We start from the raw sequence: 17,427 nt of genomic DNA on the forward strand, positions 1-17,427 counted from the left end.
TACACGACCCAATGGACATTGAACATCGTGAACATTATTGCTGGACCGAATCCCGAACCCATTATTGTATCGTTATTTAATCGCTTTCAACAGTTCGACGTAGCCTACTGATTAGCTTTCTCCGTTTTTCTATTTGGCGCCAAATCCACTGAAACTGAATGATAAGAAACGCACAATCAGCATACAGTGCCAGCTACAACATCGCAGATCCACAGAATGCTCACCTGAAGAAACCAGACGGTTGAGATTTCGACTTCGACTGATCATCCTTAAGGCCCTCCGTTTCTTCTTTCTTGAAATCGAACAACCCATTACCTCCAACCGGTACTGCAGAAGTAGAACCAGGAGACGATTGCGTAGGAACGAATCTAGCTGCGCTCGTATGCGACCTGGTTCCGCCTCCACCACCTCCACGATGTATCGATCCTCCACTTGAAGGCGATTTGGCTAAATCGGCGATATTGCCTGGATCAAGATTGAATTTGATCCCTCCAAAGCCGAATCCGGAACTGCTCGAAGGAGGAGTCGGCGCCATGGAGGGACCATTCCCTGTATTGCCTTGAGTCGATGGAGTAAACGGCGAGGTTGACGATACCTTTGGAGCGGACGAAGATGCCAAAGAGGGCGTGGTTGGTAGTACTGGTGTAGCTTGTTGCTCTGGTTCCTTCTTCGGAATGGGTGATTTCAATAAGGAAAGAGGCAATGCGCCGGGTAGTGGTAAGGCATCGATCAATACCGGTCCCTTCATGCCCTTTGCAGCTGCCCTCTCAGGTTTTGTCAATCTGGCAAATTTGATCTTCTGTAATCTACTAATGATCTTGTCGTTTTCCGAGACATCTAAAGCACGTTCGACTTCTTTCATGATTTCCTCGGTCGCATCAAGATCCGCTGATTTCGATGCCGGCACTGAAGGCATGACAGTAGATTTCCTAGGGGTATTGCGAGTCAACGCAGCAGGTGATCCGGATTTACTCGGAGATTGAATTCCGATCCCTCCGATACGCCTAGCGAGCTCATCGATAGTCTGCTGTCGATCACGGATGGCAGCGTCGATATTCCTGACTGACCGCTGGACTCGTTCGAGGGCGGGTTGTTGGCTAGATGAGCGCAATCGAATGTTTGTTCAGCTTTGCCCATCTTTGTGCGCATTTGCACTGAGGACGCAAGAGCAGACATACGATGTAGCCTTGCCTTGCTCCCTCTGCTCTGCTCGTCTCCGCAAGCCTGTAATTGATGCATCCAGATCCTCGATCTTGCTCTCGGCAACCTGCATCAGGCAACACGATTGGAATCAGACACAAGCGCCGCCTGTAGGCAGAGAAGAGGACTGCGTTGACTCACTTGCACAGCTTTCCGAAGCGTCGTCTGGCTGGCAGCTTGTTCTGGACTCAGGTCCTTCACTTGCATGACTTTGGCAAACGAGGGATCATGGCGAGCTTTGAGAAATTTATCCGCTTGGCCGGTTTTCATATCAGCTGATCAAATCCAGCACGCACGGTCAGCGATCGTATCGAATGCACCAGAAGCAGAGTGGGAACAAGGCTGATCTTACTTTTCAACATTCGAGACTGGAGTTCAGCCAATTTGAGCTCAGCACCATTATCATCGTTCCTCAACTCCTTGAGTTCCCTCGACAATTCCTCAACAATGCTTGTGAGCTGAGTGATTGATGAGAATGCGATGATGTCGTGGGCGGCGAGGTTTTCAGGAGTAATCGTGGGTAGATCGGTAGCATTGAAGGCTTTGTGGTGTCGCGCATTCGAAGCGAGGACAGCTTGGAGCTTATCATGGTACAGTCATACAGTCAGCTAACAGCACATGTAGAGAACATTGAAAATACCGTACATTCTGGATATCATCGCTCAGGGTCAGGATAATCTTTTCAATTATCCCCGCCATGGACTTAGGGCCGCTATCAGGTCGGGTAGCGAGCACAGGCACAGAGTCCCGGATCGGTACCTCAAATTGGGTAGGACGTGAGGAAACGGGTGGTCTGGATGACACAGCTGGGACTTTATCTTGGCTGGTCGCCTGCGCCGAAGCTGAAGGTGTTGAAGAAGCAAACAAGGAGGATTCACCGCTGACAGAGGGCGCACCTGCGGGAGAGAGAGATTTACTTCCCGGTCTACCTAGACCAAACCCGAAAGCAGGTTTTGGGGGCTCTGCCGAGACAGGAGGTACAGACTTGGCTGTGTCGAAGAGCGAAGGCGTTTCCGTTTTAGGAGCTTCGACAGGTTTATTTCCAAATAAGCTGAACCCGCCCGTAGATGGAGATGGGGCAATGGCAGGCTTCGCACCGAATGTATTGTTCCCTACACCATTGTCAGATTTGGTTTCAGCCGCCCCACCTTGACTCTGGGCAGGCTTGCCGAAGGATCCGAAAGCTCCAAGCGCAGGCGGCGCAGAAGTGAGATCATTGTCCTTCTTCGGCTCTGTAGGTGTCTTGTTACCAAATAGACTGAAAGCATTCGGCTGAGAAGGCTTGTCTTGCTCTGACTTGCTTTGAGTCAAGGAGCCGAATCCTCCGAAGACAGGCGCTTTAGGTGGCTCAGCAGGTTTGATATTGAGTGATTCAGAGGCAGGAGGTTTGGCGGGTGACGACTCAGGTGTAGTGCTGGCGTTCTCTGGCGGAGCGGAAAGAGGCGAGCTGGTTCTGGAAGCATGTTTGAAGGAGAATGATTGAGCAAGCTTGGGTGGCGCGGGAGTTTCTGATGGCGTCTGCGGTTTCTCTTGTTGCGTCGCAGGCGCCGGACTCAGTCTCGAAAATAACGAAGCGCCTTCTGAGGTTGGGGTAGGTGAAACTGGATCTGTGACATTCACCGCGCCGTCGGCTTTGAGGGGCTTGGCGAACCAGGTTGGGGGGGATTTAGTGAGTGACTTCGCACTCGTGGTGATAGCGGGTTGAGCTTCGTTTGATTCTTCTTCATCGGTCTGACCCTGATCCTCGTCCTCTTCCTCCGAGGTGATCTCGTCAGAAGCTTCCTCTCTGATTGGTGACATATCGGGCGGGATCGACGTGGACCTTCTGCGCCCGCTTGGTATTGGCACTTCTTCTTCTTCTTCGTCTGCTTCTTCCTCATCCTCCTCATAATCCCCTTCGCCCTCTTCGTATTCATCTTCATAATCCTCCTCCCCATACTCTTCATCATATGCTTCGTCATCTTCGCCCTCTACTTCGTATCCATCGTCTTCAGCATCTTCTGGACCGTTTTCACCGACGATCTCCTGTATAGATGCTGACCCTGCGCTGACATGGAAAGTGTCGCTGTTGGAGGAGTCAGATGTCTTGTGATCCCATGCGCCCGCTGCCGGTGGTTCGTATTCGCGTATGTTCACGTGATCAGGGATGAGTGACTGACCATTCGCCGGCCAAATTGGTTTACTCGGTGTCGAGTCGGGAGTTGTCGAGGTTTCTGAAGCCGCGGGGTTCTTAGCGGGAGTCGCGGTAGGTGTAGTTGATTGCTCTTTGGAGTCTTCAGCCGGCGCAGGGACATCGTAACCCTGAACCTCCTCTTCCGGTGTAGGCGGTGCTTGAGGTGTTTCTTCCGGTTTTGTATTTGGCTTCGACCCGAAGGAGAATGCTGTCCCTGCACCAAAAGCACTTGTCGTCGCAGGCTGATCATTCTTCTTGGGTTGATCCTCTCTGCTACCGAACACCGATGTCGCAGCTTTGGACCCTGACCCGCCGAATCCAGCAAACCCAGTAGGTTTGCTCTCCTTGCTGGCGTCTCCGCCAAACACAGAAGGTCCTGCTGCATTACCGAATTCACCAAATCCTACTGCTTTCTTTTCTCCCTCTGACTTCGCTCCAAATGCACCGAATCCGCCGCTTATACTGCCTATCGGCTTTGTGCTCGCGGGGATCGAGGATTTACCGAAACCGACCGGGACTGACGATTGTCCAAATCCGGTTGTACCGAATGCTGATGGCGAAGCAGAACCGATCGTCGAGGGTTTACCAAACGCCGATGAGCCAAACGCGGATGGTGATGCGCTGGGAGGAGTTACAAATGCAGCAGGTGTGGAACCGGAGCCAAACGCCGGTGTGGATGATTTTGAGCCTTTCCCGAAGGCCCCGACCGAAGGAGCACTCCCGAAAGCTGTCGCAGGCTTGATGAATGATGTGGCAGTCGTGTTTGACGTAGCCGCTGGTTGTGGAGGGAGAGACTTGGGGGGCGGCGAGTTGGGCGGCGTGTCGTCCTCCAAGCCGCTAGGCTTTTTACCAGCTCCAAGAATAGGTGACTCAGGTGGCGAATAACCGAGTCCAGGAGCGCCAGCTGATTTTGACGACCCATCTAACGCAGATGCAAACCCGCCCAGACCGAATTCATCCTGCTCAACGCTTTTCCCGGATCCCAATGGAGGAGAAGGCGTCGTCGCTTCGCTTTGGCCGGACACGCCAAACGCGGACGACTTCGCAGCTGTGTTATTTGGCGCTTCAAAAGGTGATTTGGCAGAAGCGGTGGAAGGCGTGGTGGATGCCTGCTTGCCGAAGCTTCCAAATGCCGATGGTGATGCCGATTCCACCGAACTAGCATTTGAACCGACTCCGGCGAACGCAGAAGTATTGTGAGATTGCGATGAGTCAGACTTTGGTCCAAAACCGGCAAAAGCGGGTTTCGACGCATCGTCTGTGGATGATGGCCTGGATTTCTGGCCAAAGGAGCTTTGTCCAAAAGCACTGGAGGAGCCAAAAGCGCTCTTTGATCCGAAAGCCGATCCACCGCTGCCGAATGGTGAAGCTGCTGAATCCCTCTTTTCCTCCGTTTTAGCTGCTTGGCCAAACGCCGACGAGCCGAATGCAGCGGGCTTGCTAGCGGACCCGAACCCAGCAAAGCCTGAGGTTGAAACTGACGGTGTTGCCGAGGATCCGAAGGCTGAGGGAGTTGATGAGGCACCGAATCCGCTTGGTGTCGATCCGGCAGGTCTACTAGGTTGCCCGAACGCCGACTGACCAAAAGCCGATGGCGTGGGAGACGAGGATCCAAACGCAGAGGATCCGAAAGCGGCTGGTTTGGATGGGGTAGAAGAGGAACCGAAGGCAGGCACCGAAGTCGAGGATCCACCGAAAGCAGCAGGTTTGGCGGGAGTCGAGCTGGGTGTAGTGCTAGATCCGAATGCGCTTGATGTACCAGATGATCCAAACGCAGCTGGCTTCGCCGGTTGCCCAAAAGCAGACTGACCAAAATCGGAAGAGGTGGATGATTGCCCAAATCCAGAAAATGCACTCGGTTTATCGGTACTGCCGAAAGCACCTGCAGCAGTTTCAGAAGGTGTCGAAGTCGGGGCAGATGTTTGGCCGAACGCGGATGCTCCGAACGCGGATGGCTTAGAAGAAGATCCGAAGGCTGATGAACCGAAAGTACTGGCAAGCTTCGCAGGAGATGTCTGACCGAATCCTGTTGACCCGAAGGCAGAAGACCCAAAGGCTCCTGCTGAGGGGTCGGTCTTCGCGGACTGCATGGAGTGTGTCTGTGGAGTGGCCGCTGAAGATTCTTGGGTTTCGGTTGACGCTGAAGATGAGATATCTTGAGGTGTTACCATGCCGTGATACGGTCCAGCCTCTGGATACCTGACATCGAATGACACGATAGTACCCTCCTGAGTGTACGCTAGTAGCCTAGGTTGCGGTGGCAAGTCCGGCAATTCTACTCCCCCTACTATGCCTTGCTGTATGACTTGCGTCGACGTAAGATCCAATGCTAGAGCTAAAACTGAGGCGTCATCCCGTACACCTGCTTTAGCAGCCGGCAAGACTCCTCGAGCTGTCTCCTCCAGTATTACCATTTCCCATTTAGGCACTTCCATGTATGTCTCCGTCCTCCCATGCAATATTCCTATCTCGGATGATGCACCAGAGACGATCATAGCTATGTGTTTTGTTTGATCTCCCCATGATTTGAGACCTGCGAAGTGGCGGTATAAGCTGAATCGAGAAGCAAGACCCATGGTATTAAGCGGGTCATAGAACTTGGTGAAGGTGAACTCTCCCCTGCTGCGATATATCGTATACGTTTCGACCTGATCATCCGCTTGAGCCCCGCCCTGCGCATACGAGACCAGAAGCAGATCATTCTCCAGCCATTGGACAAACACAGGATGGTATGATTCGAGATCGGGCGGCGAAGGGATTTCTGCTTTGGCGATCCCCTCGGGAGTGTATTGCACTAGTTTGCCGGGAGGAGAACCAACGACGATTTGTTTCCCCTTTGCAGACCAGCTCGCTATGGGCGTATCAGTATAGCTCTACCAGGCAAAATGGTGTCCAGTCTACTCACCGCATGTGAATGGTCCTGTCAGTGGCGCTAAGAGTGAACAGCTTTCTATGTCGGCTATCACCAATCCTTCACTCGCTAATAAAGCGACGTATCGAGATTGCTGATCAGCGGTCGATGGCGCAGGATTGGGTAAGACATCGAGTAGTCGGTCTGGAATATCGCTTGTAAAGGAGTGGTATGGCGTCGTCTGCGTGGAAGCTGTCAGTGAGTAGCATGTGGATGGTGGTGAAGAGAGTAGATCACTAACATTGCCGCTCAAGACCTCGCGTAATTTGTAAATGTGTACGCCTGATCGACTACTGGTAGCAACTACCAATCTCTCTTCGTTCATCGCCAATCTACACAGATGAAGTGAGTTCTACGATCACAGTGGCTGGCGGATCATCGGACGTACCTTATCCAGACAGGTCTAGCTGGAAGCGGAATGGTTTGTATAGCTTCCGAGGTGGGAGATGCATCCTTCGCTGAATCTTCCAGCAAGCTATGAAAGCTCGATAATCGATGTATTCGGATATCTTTGGATCCCACCATCAGGATACAGGATCTTGGGTTAGAAGGGTTTTTTGAGATAATGCTTACCATTATCACTGCCTACTATCAACAGATCCCAATTATTCGAAACTACCATCAGATTGCACTCATTTGGGAGACCGTCTAATTCGACCCTATCGGATACTCGGACGTCCACGTCGTGATTGGTCTTGACGAGCTTCAACCACTGCAGTTTAGTCGTCAGTATTGGATCTGAAAAGTCGTGGAGGGAGAGGGAATGTCGGATGCCTACATCAACATCGACTTCGTCACCATCTATGACTTGTGTGCTCGGTCCAGCTGCAGGTTGATCATCTTCCATGGCTAACGCTCCGAAGGCGTTCCCACCATTCCCAAACATATTGTGAGTAGGTCAGAGGCCGCTCAGTGAGCTGAGCAGACAGTGTGAACCAGTGTAGAGCGATGAGTTTGGCAATCAAATCTTTGTCCAATGAAGAGGGGATTGATCATAAGAATCAGCAGATGTCATGTTGCTTGTCAACTTCTTCGTTGACCGGAAACACGCGCTGACCCGCAATTACGTAATAGTTTATCGTTTGCCTCTCAGATCATCCATGTCATCTTTCTCTGTCTGTCTTTAGCCCTCATAGTGTCATCTATATGTATCGTATACGCAGAGTCGGAGGTGATGGCTCCCTTTGTGCCGCTTCACGACAGACCGCCCCACTTTTCCAGCCTGCCAATACCCCCAATCGGCCGCAACCCGCCTACACCTCGATACGCATCACCAGATTACGACCCTTCTGTGCCTCTTCATCCCGCATCTCATCTCGAGATGTCATCCACCTCTACACCTGAATATCACGAGGAGTATCATTCAAATAATGGGATCTCCAGCTATGCTCCTCGTACACAAGAGGCAGAAGCTGGACCGAGCAGGAAGCGTGCAAGGCCGGAAGAGAGCCGCGAATATCATGCTCAACACTTTCAACACGGCAATAATGGACCCATGCAGTTGACCGGATCCATATTCAACATTGCACCTAGAAACCCTTTCACAGCAGTAGTGGGAGAGTTCATCATGGCTAACGCAGCAGGATTGGAAAATGTCGAGGTAGGCTTTCCAAGGGTTGGCAACACAATCAATGTAAGCTGATCAGGATAGAATAGATTGAGCTCAAACTCGGGATATTGATGTCCGTACCTGATCATCAAGGCAACCCACCGAGGAGAATACGAATGCCTACCCAAAGCGAAATGAGTGAGTCGTTGCGGCGAACAGGTTTCTCGATATCTGACCAGGCTGATGCTCATGCACGATAACATAGTTGTACCGCCGGATTACCCATTAGGTCCATTCCAAGCAACGATGCATCCGCAGCAACATAAGACTCTGAACAACCTTCTCAACCAAGCTGCTCAACAGTCCGTCTCGCTCTCTCCAGAACAAGGCAGAGTACATTTCACAAGATCTAAATTAACCGACTCCTTCCATGGTCAAGGAGGGCGAAGCGGGAAGGTGCGAGTAAGCAGGAGTCGCGAGACTGGAGAAGTGGTTGAAGTGGTGAAGAAAAGACGTGTGGCGGATATGAACGTCTACTGTCCTGGTGCAGCGTTTGATTGGAGGATAAGTGTAAATGTGGAAGAGCCTTGTAAGTCCAATAGTCAGGATGTCGAGCTCTCACGTTAAGTTGTAGAGCGCGACTAACGAGCTTGCGGTTCCAGACGAGATGCCGGATATCCCGCCTGCGATGACCCGAGATAAAGACAGGGCGAGCTATAGGCATCAAGTGTGTCAAGTGGATCTCACGCATGTTATGTCGAAGGTAAGATAGAATGCTTGATTGGCAGACCACAAGGCAGAGGCAAATAGGTGCTAATAGCTCTATTCTTTTCACAGCAGGAGAATGCACAGGCAAAACCAGTATCTTCCTTCGAGCTGGAGATAGAAGTGTTAGACGTTCCGACGTTGTTAGCTGAGGGTCAAGCGCAGTCTGATAGGTTTGATGAGATTCTACAAAACGTCCTCGACACAGCACGGATGCTAGTGAAGAATTGTGATTCTGCTCCTATGTAAGCTGTGCATGATTTAATACCATAGAATGCACCTCATGCATGACTTCCTATAGTGTGATGTTCCTGCTAGGGATCGATCACTGGATTGAAGGGATGAAACGGGGTTCCCATTCTGAAGGAGATTGATCCGAAACCCGAGATTACGCCGAGACCGAAATCAGACTGCGGCATCTCGGTCTCGGCAATCCTGTCAAGTCAGCGGCAGAGGAACTTGAGCTAAGAATATCCTAAAGTACCTATTTCCTGGTTGATTGACGTCAGCGAGCCGAGTGTGGGTTCGTGAACGCTCTAATGCCAGCGCCTTCAGGTTTCTCGATAATAAAGATGCTCGAGGATGGGTGTGGATCGACAGTACAAGAATTCAACCGAAACAACGATCGAGGCTAAATCTCCAGGTTTCAGGGACACTACTTCGCGCTTGATCCTAACAAGCTTGCATAGCTTCTTTCGTCTTCTGCACTAAAACGATCGTGCTCATGACAGTCTCTTACACTCTCGGCTTCGACTCATTACCCCCAAATCCATACCGAGCGAATGCCGAGCAATGAATGACACCTGGTTCTTTGCTTTCTCAACGAATGAAAGGGACATGGATGAACGGAAGGTGTCCCAGAAATTTAGGTTGAAAAGGTATATATATATAAGCGCTGTGCGGGTATGGTTGATGATGTGACATCCTGCATCTTCTCTCGAGCGGACAATCGCACTTGTGTTTTTCTGTACATTTAAAGCAAAGCTTGGTATCACTAGATTGGCCCAGCATTGGACTTCGACAACAATCCTTGGTGCACCATGTTACATAGCAGCAAAATGATACCCGCTTTGGCGGTACTCGGACAGATAGTTGGCGTTTCTGCGATCCCTCATGATCGACGCTCTACTCCCTCGACCTTGAACAGCGCACCGGCGGAAACGTCTAGCGGCTGTGGATCCAAGGACCTCACCACGATCCCACTTGATGGGGTTCTGGGCGGAGGAGGGTAAGTTCACATTCACTTTGCTAGCTTTATTGAACTCTCAGCTGATGCCGATCTCTAGTTACACGATCAACATCACCATCGGTGGTCAACCTCAAGTCGTGCTCGTCGACACTGGAAGGTGAGTCGAGCATCTGACGTCTCCATCTTCATCTGTATGACAACGGTCAAAGACTGATACTATTTGGCAAACATCCATAGCGCTGATTTGTGGATACATTCCAAAAATGTCACTTGCGTCAACGTTACCACCAGCCAACCCATCGATTCAGCAGAATGCGCTTTCGGTCCCGGTGGATACGATCCCTCTCAATCATCGACATATCAACCTCTTCCTTTCGAAAACAGCTTCTTGGGTTCTTACGCTGGTGGTCTCGCCCACGGTGTGGGTGCGAGAGATACAGTGGTCTTGGGCGGTATCAGCGTCGAAAACCTTACATTCGGTATCGCGGAGTACGCGTCATTCCAAGGTGGAGCAGGAAACGCAGTAGATGGCATCATTGGTTTAGCCAGTCCATCGCTCTCCCACCTGTTCAAGGGTGACGGCGAGAACATCACTGCTGTGGATCAAATCCAATATAATTCGTGGTTCTACCAAGCTGCGGAAGACGGTCTCATCGATCCATGTAAGTCTACGCGAAAGCATTACACTGGCGTTCGAAATACTGAGCTGATCTGTTAAACATCTGTATTTCAGCATTCTCATTGGTACTTAATCGAACGTCACAAGAGAAACAAAGATCAGGCCAGACCATCCACCACCTCGGCTCATTGACTCTTGGAGGTACACCCGACATCGCTACAACCAACAAAAGCGTAACATTCACCAACCCGAACTTCACAGTACCTTTCGAGGACTTCGAGGTGACTGTCAAGTACTACTCCGCCGTCAACGCCACCTTCAACTTCCCCGGATCAGAGGCCTTGGGCACAAACTCTACTTCTCCCATCACCTTGCTGGATTCCGGCACGACCAACATCGTCGTTCCTCAATCCGTCGCAGAAGCGTTCAACGCCGCTGTTGAGCCAGCTCCGATCATGTTCAATGCCGAATTGGGCTCTTACATTGTTCAGTGCAATGCCACTTTCCCCGACTTCAGCGTGACGATCTCCGCGGTTGAATTCACACTGCAGAAAGAAGATCTGACTTTTGCAGAGAGCTATCTACCTGAGGGATACTGTCTGAGCGCTGTCGGACCCCCATCAGCGAGCCAGATCGACGGAGCTATATTGTGAGTCGATTCCTCAATCACAAGCTACTTGATACTTGCGCTGATAACGGGCATCTTACCACGCAGAGGTGATCGATTTTTAGTCAATGTCTTGTCGAGCTATAATTTCGAGACAGACGAAATCACCGTAATACAAAGACAAAAGTAAAGAAGCTCGTATAATAGTATAATGCATATGCTTAAGTAGATGTAGTCCAAATCACTCTTCCTTCTTAACACCAAGTGCCTCCTGCTTCACTGTATGTACACGCGCACAGACGTGGCGCATGGGAGAAGTCGACTGCAAGACATTGCCATTGCCCAGCTGGTTACATGGAGAGTTTATCGATGTTACGAGACTGTTCACCTCAGAAAAGAATACCATGATCGACAAGCTCATCAATGTCTTTCTCGGGCATTTGCAGCACTGTGCAATCTTTGTAAGACTTTTTCGTCGCTTGCCATCTGTTCCAGGTCATCTCCAATTTCGCTGCGTCAGCGAACGAGCGCAATCTCTCCTTTCTGTGAGCTGTAGTCTCCTCTGATCCACCATTTCGAACGAAGGCTTTACGAGTTGGATATTGCAATTTCTCGTTTGAACAATTATCTCCCACAACTAGAATACCGGACTGACATTCGGTAGCTGGGATTCGATCAAGCGTCTTGTTGAGCCGTATCAACTCATTCACGGCTTTTGAAGTACTCGAGAGTCTACAATGACAATTAGGGTACACTTCTGAGCTGTCAAGCTCATGAATTCTGTTTTCCACGAATTCCTTGAAATCGTCCTCGCTGCCGAATTTTTGGTCCGTTGTGACCGATTGCTTGAATCGGTACCAATAAGCCTCAGCTTTTTCTTTGTCTTCGAGCGTACCGATGCGCAACGCCGAGGCCACTGTGTACCGTGAACCCGCAGACTTGTTAGTGGTACAAGCGAAGACCGACCCCATGAGATCACGGTGCGATTCCGGAGAGTATAGCACGATGGAGGGATTACCCGTGGGAGCCCCTTCAGCTTCCTAAGTAGATGTAGACATGACCAAGGAATTTGATTTGATCAATTGACTATGTAAAGCTGCGAGTGAGCTGGATTATATTGTCGGAATGGGGTTGTGGGTTGAGAAGTGGTAATAGGTAGACTCGCTTCGACCTTTTATACGCCAAAACCAGCTCAGACAGTCGTGAGACGAGGTGACCGGATCGGAAGCAAAAGCTTATGCTTCCAGAGTGCTTCTGAGGATGCACAACATCATCCTCGTCAGAAGAAGACACACATGATGATTCGAAGAGAATCGACGTCATCAAAAGGGAATGAAGGGGCCTGGACTCTTGCCAGACAGATTGTTCTTCCGTCCTACTGTACATTTGCGTCAGATCAGTGCTGCCTCGCAGATTGGCAGAATGCGTCCTTGCAATCACACGAAGTCACATTATAATGATGACATACAGTATGTCACCTTTCAAGATCTCAGAAGCTCAGGTAAGGCATGAACGGCCCGTTGGAAGCACTCACAATCCACATTCAGGCTTTTGAGCATCTCCGCCTCGGCCTAAGCGTGAATTTACCACTCTCTTTTGGTCATCAAGACTTTTGACCAAAAACTCATTCACGTCAAATCAAGCATGAGACAGAGACCAGTCTGAAAGTCATGTGTCATGTGGCTTAGACTCAGACGCCCTATTTATTTATGTCTACAGACGATATGCAAATCATATTCATCACCATTGACATCGTGATCAGCGCAGACTGCCTAGGGGTATGATGAGTAAGGTGCCGTATGACTATCCTCGTATCCCGTTTCACCCAAGATACCCTTATCCACAAGCTCCTTGATGTCTTCGGAATTCATGAAATACGGCTTGCAATGCTTGAATCGCCTTTGCGTCGCCTCCCAAGTAGCTTGATCCATCGGGAATCTCAAGTTTTCGGCAAACGAGTTCAACTTCGTCTCGTTATCATCTGTAGTCGACCCTCTGACAGCATTCCTGACGAACGTTGCTCGTGTGGGGAACTGCCAAGTATCTGTTGAATCTCTCCTACTCAGCACAAGGATTCCGGTTGGACATTCTGTCTCAGAAAGTTCTTCGAGCGTATCATTGAGCTTCTGCAGCTCTTGTACAGCACTGGGTCTTCGGGTCAGGACGGTGTGGCAAGTCGGAAATTCTCGAGAGCTATCCAGTTTAGCGAGCTGCCCATCAACAAATTCGTTGAAATCGTCTCCGCTAGCGAATCTGTCTTTCGTCATTACCGACCGATTGAATGCGGTCAAGTAGTGTTGTGCCAGGTCCTTGGTAAGGAAACTACCCTCACGCACGGCTGAGATGACCCTATACCGCGATGGCGTGTTCGGGTTTCTGCCAGTGAAGAGGGATTTCATAAAACTCGGCTCTCGCACAGGACAATATATAACGATAGAAGGTGATTGCCCAATTGCCGATCTAGCCGCAACTGCATCCCGTTGAGCAGGTTGGTGATGAGTGGAAATGGCTGAAAACATTGCCAGAGAGATACTCCGAATTATCTGTCAACTTTCTCAGGAGTTACGGGATGCAGTCAAGTGCGAAATTGAAAGTGGCGACGCATAACACCTTGTCAACGAAATGCTATATACACAGTTTCGCATCGAAGGCAAAATGTGACAATAGCAGAAGAGTATTATGGGGAATCATGTCTGAGAATCTGGACTTTCGGCTGGCCTTCCATTGCTATCCTTTGATGCGCACGCATGGGTGTCTATGATGACTCTAGCCCTCACAGGCCCACGCGGAAATGGCCTGGACGAGTTCAAGCGGTCATCTTCGTCCGATGTTGGCGCGAAATCGAGCGATTCGTAGGGCAATTGTCAAAGGATATCCATCAACGTTAGCGGTGTTTCAATTCAGAATCAAGTATGTACAGAAAACTCCAACAGAAATTCTGGTCACCATACGATCTTTACCGGAAGCAAAGACCACTATATGAGTGGCAATCTACCATTCCCCTTTCATGACCTCAAACGTGCTACGTGGATACCTGAATGGCTAGTCTCTCTTATACATATAGTACCGTACACATTTATCGCTTATTTTTCCAGAATGCCAGTCTATTCTGAACAAATCCAGATTCGATCACGTCGGTGCCTTCTGAAGGCCTCTTTTCTCTCCAGTCCGAACCATCTTCGAAGCCCGAGGTGCCGGAGTTGACTCGGTCTGGAGCAAATGACTCGGAAGACGAATGCGCACTGAAGGTCTGGGCTGGGGTCAGGCGAGACGAACCAGGTTTATGAGAAGTGCTGGGAGGGTCTGATGACGCCGAACGGCTATAAACTCCAACTTCCGACGTGTAGCTTACATGAGCTTCGCCTTGCAGAGATCCATCGTTCTTCTCGCTGCTAGTGTTTCGTTCCGCCCGAAGTCTGTTGACAGTCACCCAATACTCGGCATCGGGGTCAGATTCTTCGAAGTAGGAAGGCAGCTTCTCAGAATCGATGAATGTGCCACCTGTAGATTGTGGAGTTACATTGCTTGAGAATGCCGAAGTCTCTTCACCGTCTGATTCCTCGTCACAGAATGCAGACGCGTTTTGGCTCGAATCGGTATGGTGGTTGTTGGGCAGCTGGCTAGAATAGATAGAGCGTCCGGCTGTGAATCTGGGCTTCTCTGGGGGCACATAGCAGTTCATGGTGAGTATGGCTTTCGCGCAGCTCCAGACGTTTGCAAGGGCTGACAGAGTATATGGTCTTGCCACGAAAGTTCTCTTTTCTGAGTCGAAAATCACCTGATGTTCCTTGTTACTTTTCGTGCAAGTTGTGATTTCTGTTCAAAACTTCGAATGCAAAAAGTAACAAGTGAGAATAGGCTAACGTCAGCCTTAAATAGCTTGGGATCCGGGGTGTTCGGGGTAGGAAACCCTCGGTCGCCATCGAGTCGATGGTCAAAGGAAAAAAGCAAAGGGCATAGGACTGAAGCGTTCGAAGGACCGAGGTGTTTCTGCATCCTTTCTCCCGACTCTAAACGTACATTACAGCAAAGAAAGGATGAACATCTGCCCGGGACAAGGATTGCGAAAGTCTTTTGTCTACATCGAGTCACAACACAAAACATGACGAGCTCCTGCCCACTCCTATCCAGAAGGACTATGACGTGGAGACACAGCGTGCGGAATGATCTCATCGGAGGCGCTCTTGTTGGAAAAGCCAGTCATCCGGCACTCGTTGGGAGCTTGTGTGGCATGCTCTCAAACTGTACTGAGAGTCTCGCAATGGCAGAAGTCGATCTAAATGCGAAAGGCACGAGCTATTTTGTGAAAATGATTCATCTGAGAAGCAAACGAGGAATGCGCGAATATAGGAACTTACTGTGGCCGAGCATTCAGGGAAAGTTGAACATTATGCTTGACACTATGACCCGCTTGATTTATAGGAATCTTGTGCTGCTCTAACCTTAGCTGCAGACATCAGCGCGCGAGGACGACTCGAAACTCCGCACACAGTGCATAATGTGTGGAAGTCAGGCTGATGAACAGCCCAATGAACCTAAGAGGACAGCGCAATACTAGCGCAATGCATGTGTCGGACAGCAAAGATTGTAAGCCTTCTGATGACAAGATCAAGTTCCCTTCATCTACTTGGCGTAACAATACAGTAATTCTCAAGCTGAAGTCGGGACTGGAGAACTTCAATCCGGCTTCGAGGGTATTGAGGGGGTGCAGTCTAGACTGAGTTTGTGAGAATTCTTTCCGCCACATAAGAGGCGGACTCCGATCCTTGGAAAAATCTTCTTTCACCGCGATGTCTACAGGAGCCTTTGAAATTACTGTTCAAAATGTTCCTTCATGCGGAGTCATGCAATGTCGAATCTCAATAGACAACGAAGACTGCTTTTGAGTCTCTACTCGACGTCCCACAGCTGAAGGAGCGGGTTGATTTTTCCGTGATCCATCGTGTAGGCGGGGTTTTCTAAAATCCGAAAGTATCAAAAATACAGGAGTTGTATAGACCTCCGACTGTCTCAATACCTCATGACAATCTCAGAATCCTATATCCCACATCCTGTACAGAAAACACTTCCCCTCCCAGTCCATAGTATCTCGCATACCCTGTCAGATTGCACGACGCTGCAAGACATACTCAAACCCGGGACCATGTCACATTGGCAGCCTGATGGATCCAACGGTGATGCAACGGCATCGGTCCCTCCCCCAGCGTATGGCGACCTATCTGCAGACTTGAGTTACGAGAATCTCCAAGTACCCAGCGGACAGGTTGTCAGGCCCAGTGTGATGTATTACAAGCCCAAGATACCTTCCAGGACGGAACGATGGGACACCACTCGCGCGTTGAAGCACATCGCAGATGTGGTCTGGCATCGGGGCACGTTCAACGATGATTGGGCCCAGGCTATCGAACGTCATACTCAGCAGACCATACAGGAGACGCTTACGATCTTCCTCGAAGACGAGAGAACAGGTAGAAAGACGTATAGAAGCAAGCAAGACCTCAAGGATTCCCTTTCAACGTATTGCCAGGAAGTTTCAGATAGCCTCAATAGGACTTACGGGTACACCTGCCTCAGCCAGCCCGTAGACGGTACCACCTTCGACGCGCTGACCCAGATGATTGCTAAGGTGGAAGAGGAGAAGACTGACGGATGTATTATACATTCGACCGACGATTTTCGATCAGTCCCATCAAGCAGAGACAGACGAAGATCCACACTTTCGATTCTTCCACCCTTACACTCCCTCTTGGCGACCAGCAGCGTATCAGGACCACTGGCAACAACATCCAATGGAAGGCCGTCGCCGTCCGAGGACACTATTGTTGCGGTTCATCCATCTCACTCAGCTGTTAGACTATACATCAAGTCTTCGAGCGACTTAGGAACCACGCAAAGGACCAGATCAGCAATGACGGGCATCGCCACTAGTCTGAGCTCAACCGAGTTCCAGGGCTACAACAGTCAGTGTAAACGAAGGATGATCGATCAGATGTTGCGCTCAAAGAAAATCTCGATTCTTAAGACATCTCAGCACGTACTGGATAGTCTCATCTCTTGCGAGCCGTATCGCAATCTTACCGAGTCTCGAACAGATGATTCGTAGTGTCGTTTTGTCTGCAGTGATGAAAGATGGATGTCCGTTCCACATAGCAGGCAATGCATCTGAGTCGATTGCGACTTGTGCTTCAGCGACCCGATATGTCTCCTGTCTCCGAGAGGACTGAATATGATAAGCTCTAGATGAAGTGCAGCTTGATCCTCAGCAGGACAGGACAAGGGATTTGAGCGAAAATAAGTTGTTAGAAACCCCGCGAGCCCCTTGACCTTACATGAGACGCTTGAAAATACGATAATTTGCTTCTGCGGCGGACTTCCCGTGTTGCGTTTACTCTTTTGACCTCGCCTTACAACTTG

The 17,427-nt window shown here is 50.1% G+C and overlaps 7 protein-coding genes across 7 annotated transcripts; 3 read left to right on the forward strand and 4 right to left on the reverse strand.

Moving 5' to 3' along the window:
- Positions 1-129: 129 nt before the first annotated feature.
- On the reverse strand, positions 130-7,170 carry I303_101552 (uncharacterized protein; the record flags this gene model as incomplete). The annotated part of the gene is made up of 11 exons (XM_018405658.2): positions 130-154; positions 225-1,097; positions 1,179-1,267; positions 1,342-1,475; positions 1,553-1,781; positions 1,846-6,224; positions 6,279-6,465; positions 6,526-6,616; positions 6,673-6,793; positions 6,858-6,996; positions 7,063-7,170. 11 exons carry the CDS (start codon positions 7,168-7,170, stop codon positions 130-132), a joined length of 6,375 nt encoding a protein of 2,124 aa, XP_018265939.2.
- A 288-nt stretch (positions 7,171-7,458) lies between these two features.
- Positions 7,459-8,847, forward strand: I303_101553 (uncharacterized protein; the record flags this gene model as incomplete). Its single annotated transcript, XM_018405657.2, has 5 exons — positions 7,459-7,884; positions 7,941-8,031; positions 8,099-8,422; positions 8,496-8,596; positions 8,671-8,847. The coding sequence occupies 5 exons, from the start codon at positions 7,459-7,461 to the stop codon at positions 8,845-8,847; spliced, it is 1,119 nt and encodes a 372-aa protein (XP_018265938.2).
- Positions 8,848-9,656: 809 nt separating this feature from the next.
- On the forward strand, positions 9,657-11,059 carry I303_101554 (uncharacterized protein; the record flags this gene model as incomplete). Its single annotated transcript, XM_018405656.1, has 4 exons — positions 9,657-9,826; positions 9,885-9,944; positions 10,025-10,449; positions 10,521-11,059. The coding sequence occupies 4 exons, from the start codon at positions 9,657-9,659 to the stop codon at positions 11,057-11,059; spliced, it is 1,194 nt and encodes a 397-aa protein (XP_018265937.1).
- Positions 11,060-11,402: 343 nt separating this feature from the next.
- I303_101555 (uncharacterized protein) lies at positions 11,403-11,984 on the reverse strand (the record flags this gene model as incomplete). The annotated part of the gene is made up of 1 exon (XM_018405655.1): positions 11,403-11,984. The coding sequence occupies one exon, from the start codon at positions 11,982-11,984 to the stop codon at positions 11,403-11,405; it is 582 nt and encodes a 193-aa protein (XP_018265936.1).
- Positions 11,985-12,785: 801 nt separating this feature from the next.
- Positions 12,786-13,532, reverse strand: I303_101556 (uncharacterized protein; the record flags this gene model as incomplete). Its single annotated transcript, XM_018405654.1, has 1 exon — positions 12,786-13,532. One exon carries the CDS (start codon positions 13,530-13,532, stop codon positions 12,786-12,788), a length of 747 nt encoding a protein of 248 aa, XP_018265935.1.
- A 557-nt stretch (positions 13,533-14,089) lies between these two features.
- On the reverse strand, positions 14,090-14,695 carry I303_101557 (uncharacterized protein; the record flags this gene model as incomplete). Its single annotated transcript, XM_018405653.1, has 1 exon — positions 14,090-14,695. The coding sequence occupies one exon, from the start codon at positions 14,693-14,695 to the stop codon at positions 14,090-14,092; it is 606 nt and encodes a 201-aa protein (XP_018265934.1).
- A 1,461-nt stretch (positions 14,696-16,156) lies between these two features.
- On the forward strand, positions 16,157-17,116 carry I303_101558 (uncharacterized protein; the record flags this gene model as incomplete). The annotated part of the gene is made up of 1 exon (XM_018405652.1): positions 16,157-17,116. One exon carries the CDS (start codon positions 16,157-16,159, stop codon positions 17,114-17,116), a length of 960 nt encoding a protein of 319 aa, XP_018265933.1.
- Positions 17,117-17,427: the final 311 nt, after the last annotated feature.

Source organism: Kwoniella dejecticola, chromosome 2 (genome assembly GCF_000512565.2).
Source record: "Kwoniella dejecticola CBS 10117 chromosome 2, complete sequence".
In the NCBI taxonomy this organism is placed as follows: domain Eukaryota; kingdom Fungi; phylum Basidiomycota; class Tremellomycetes; order Tremellales; family Cryptococcaceae; genus Kwoniella; species Kwoniella dejecticola.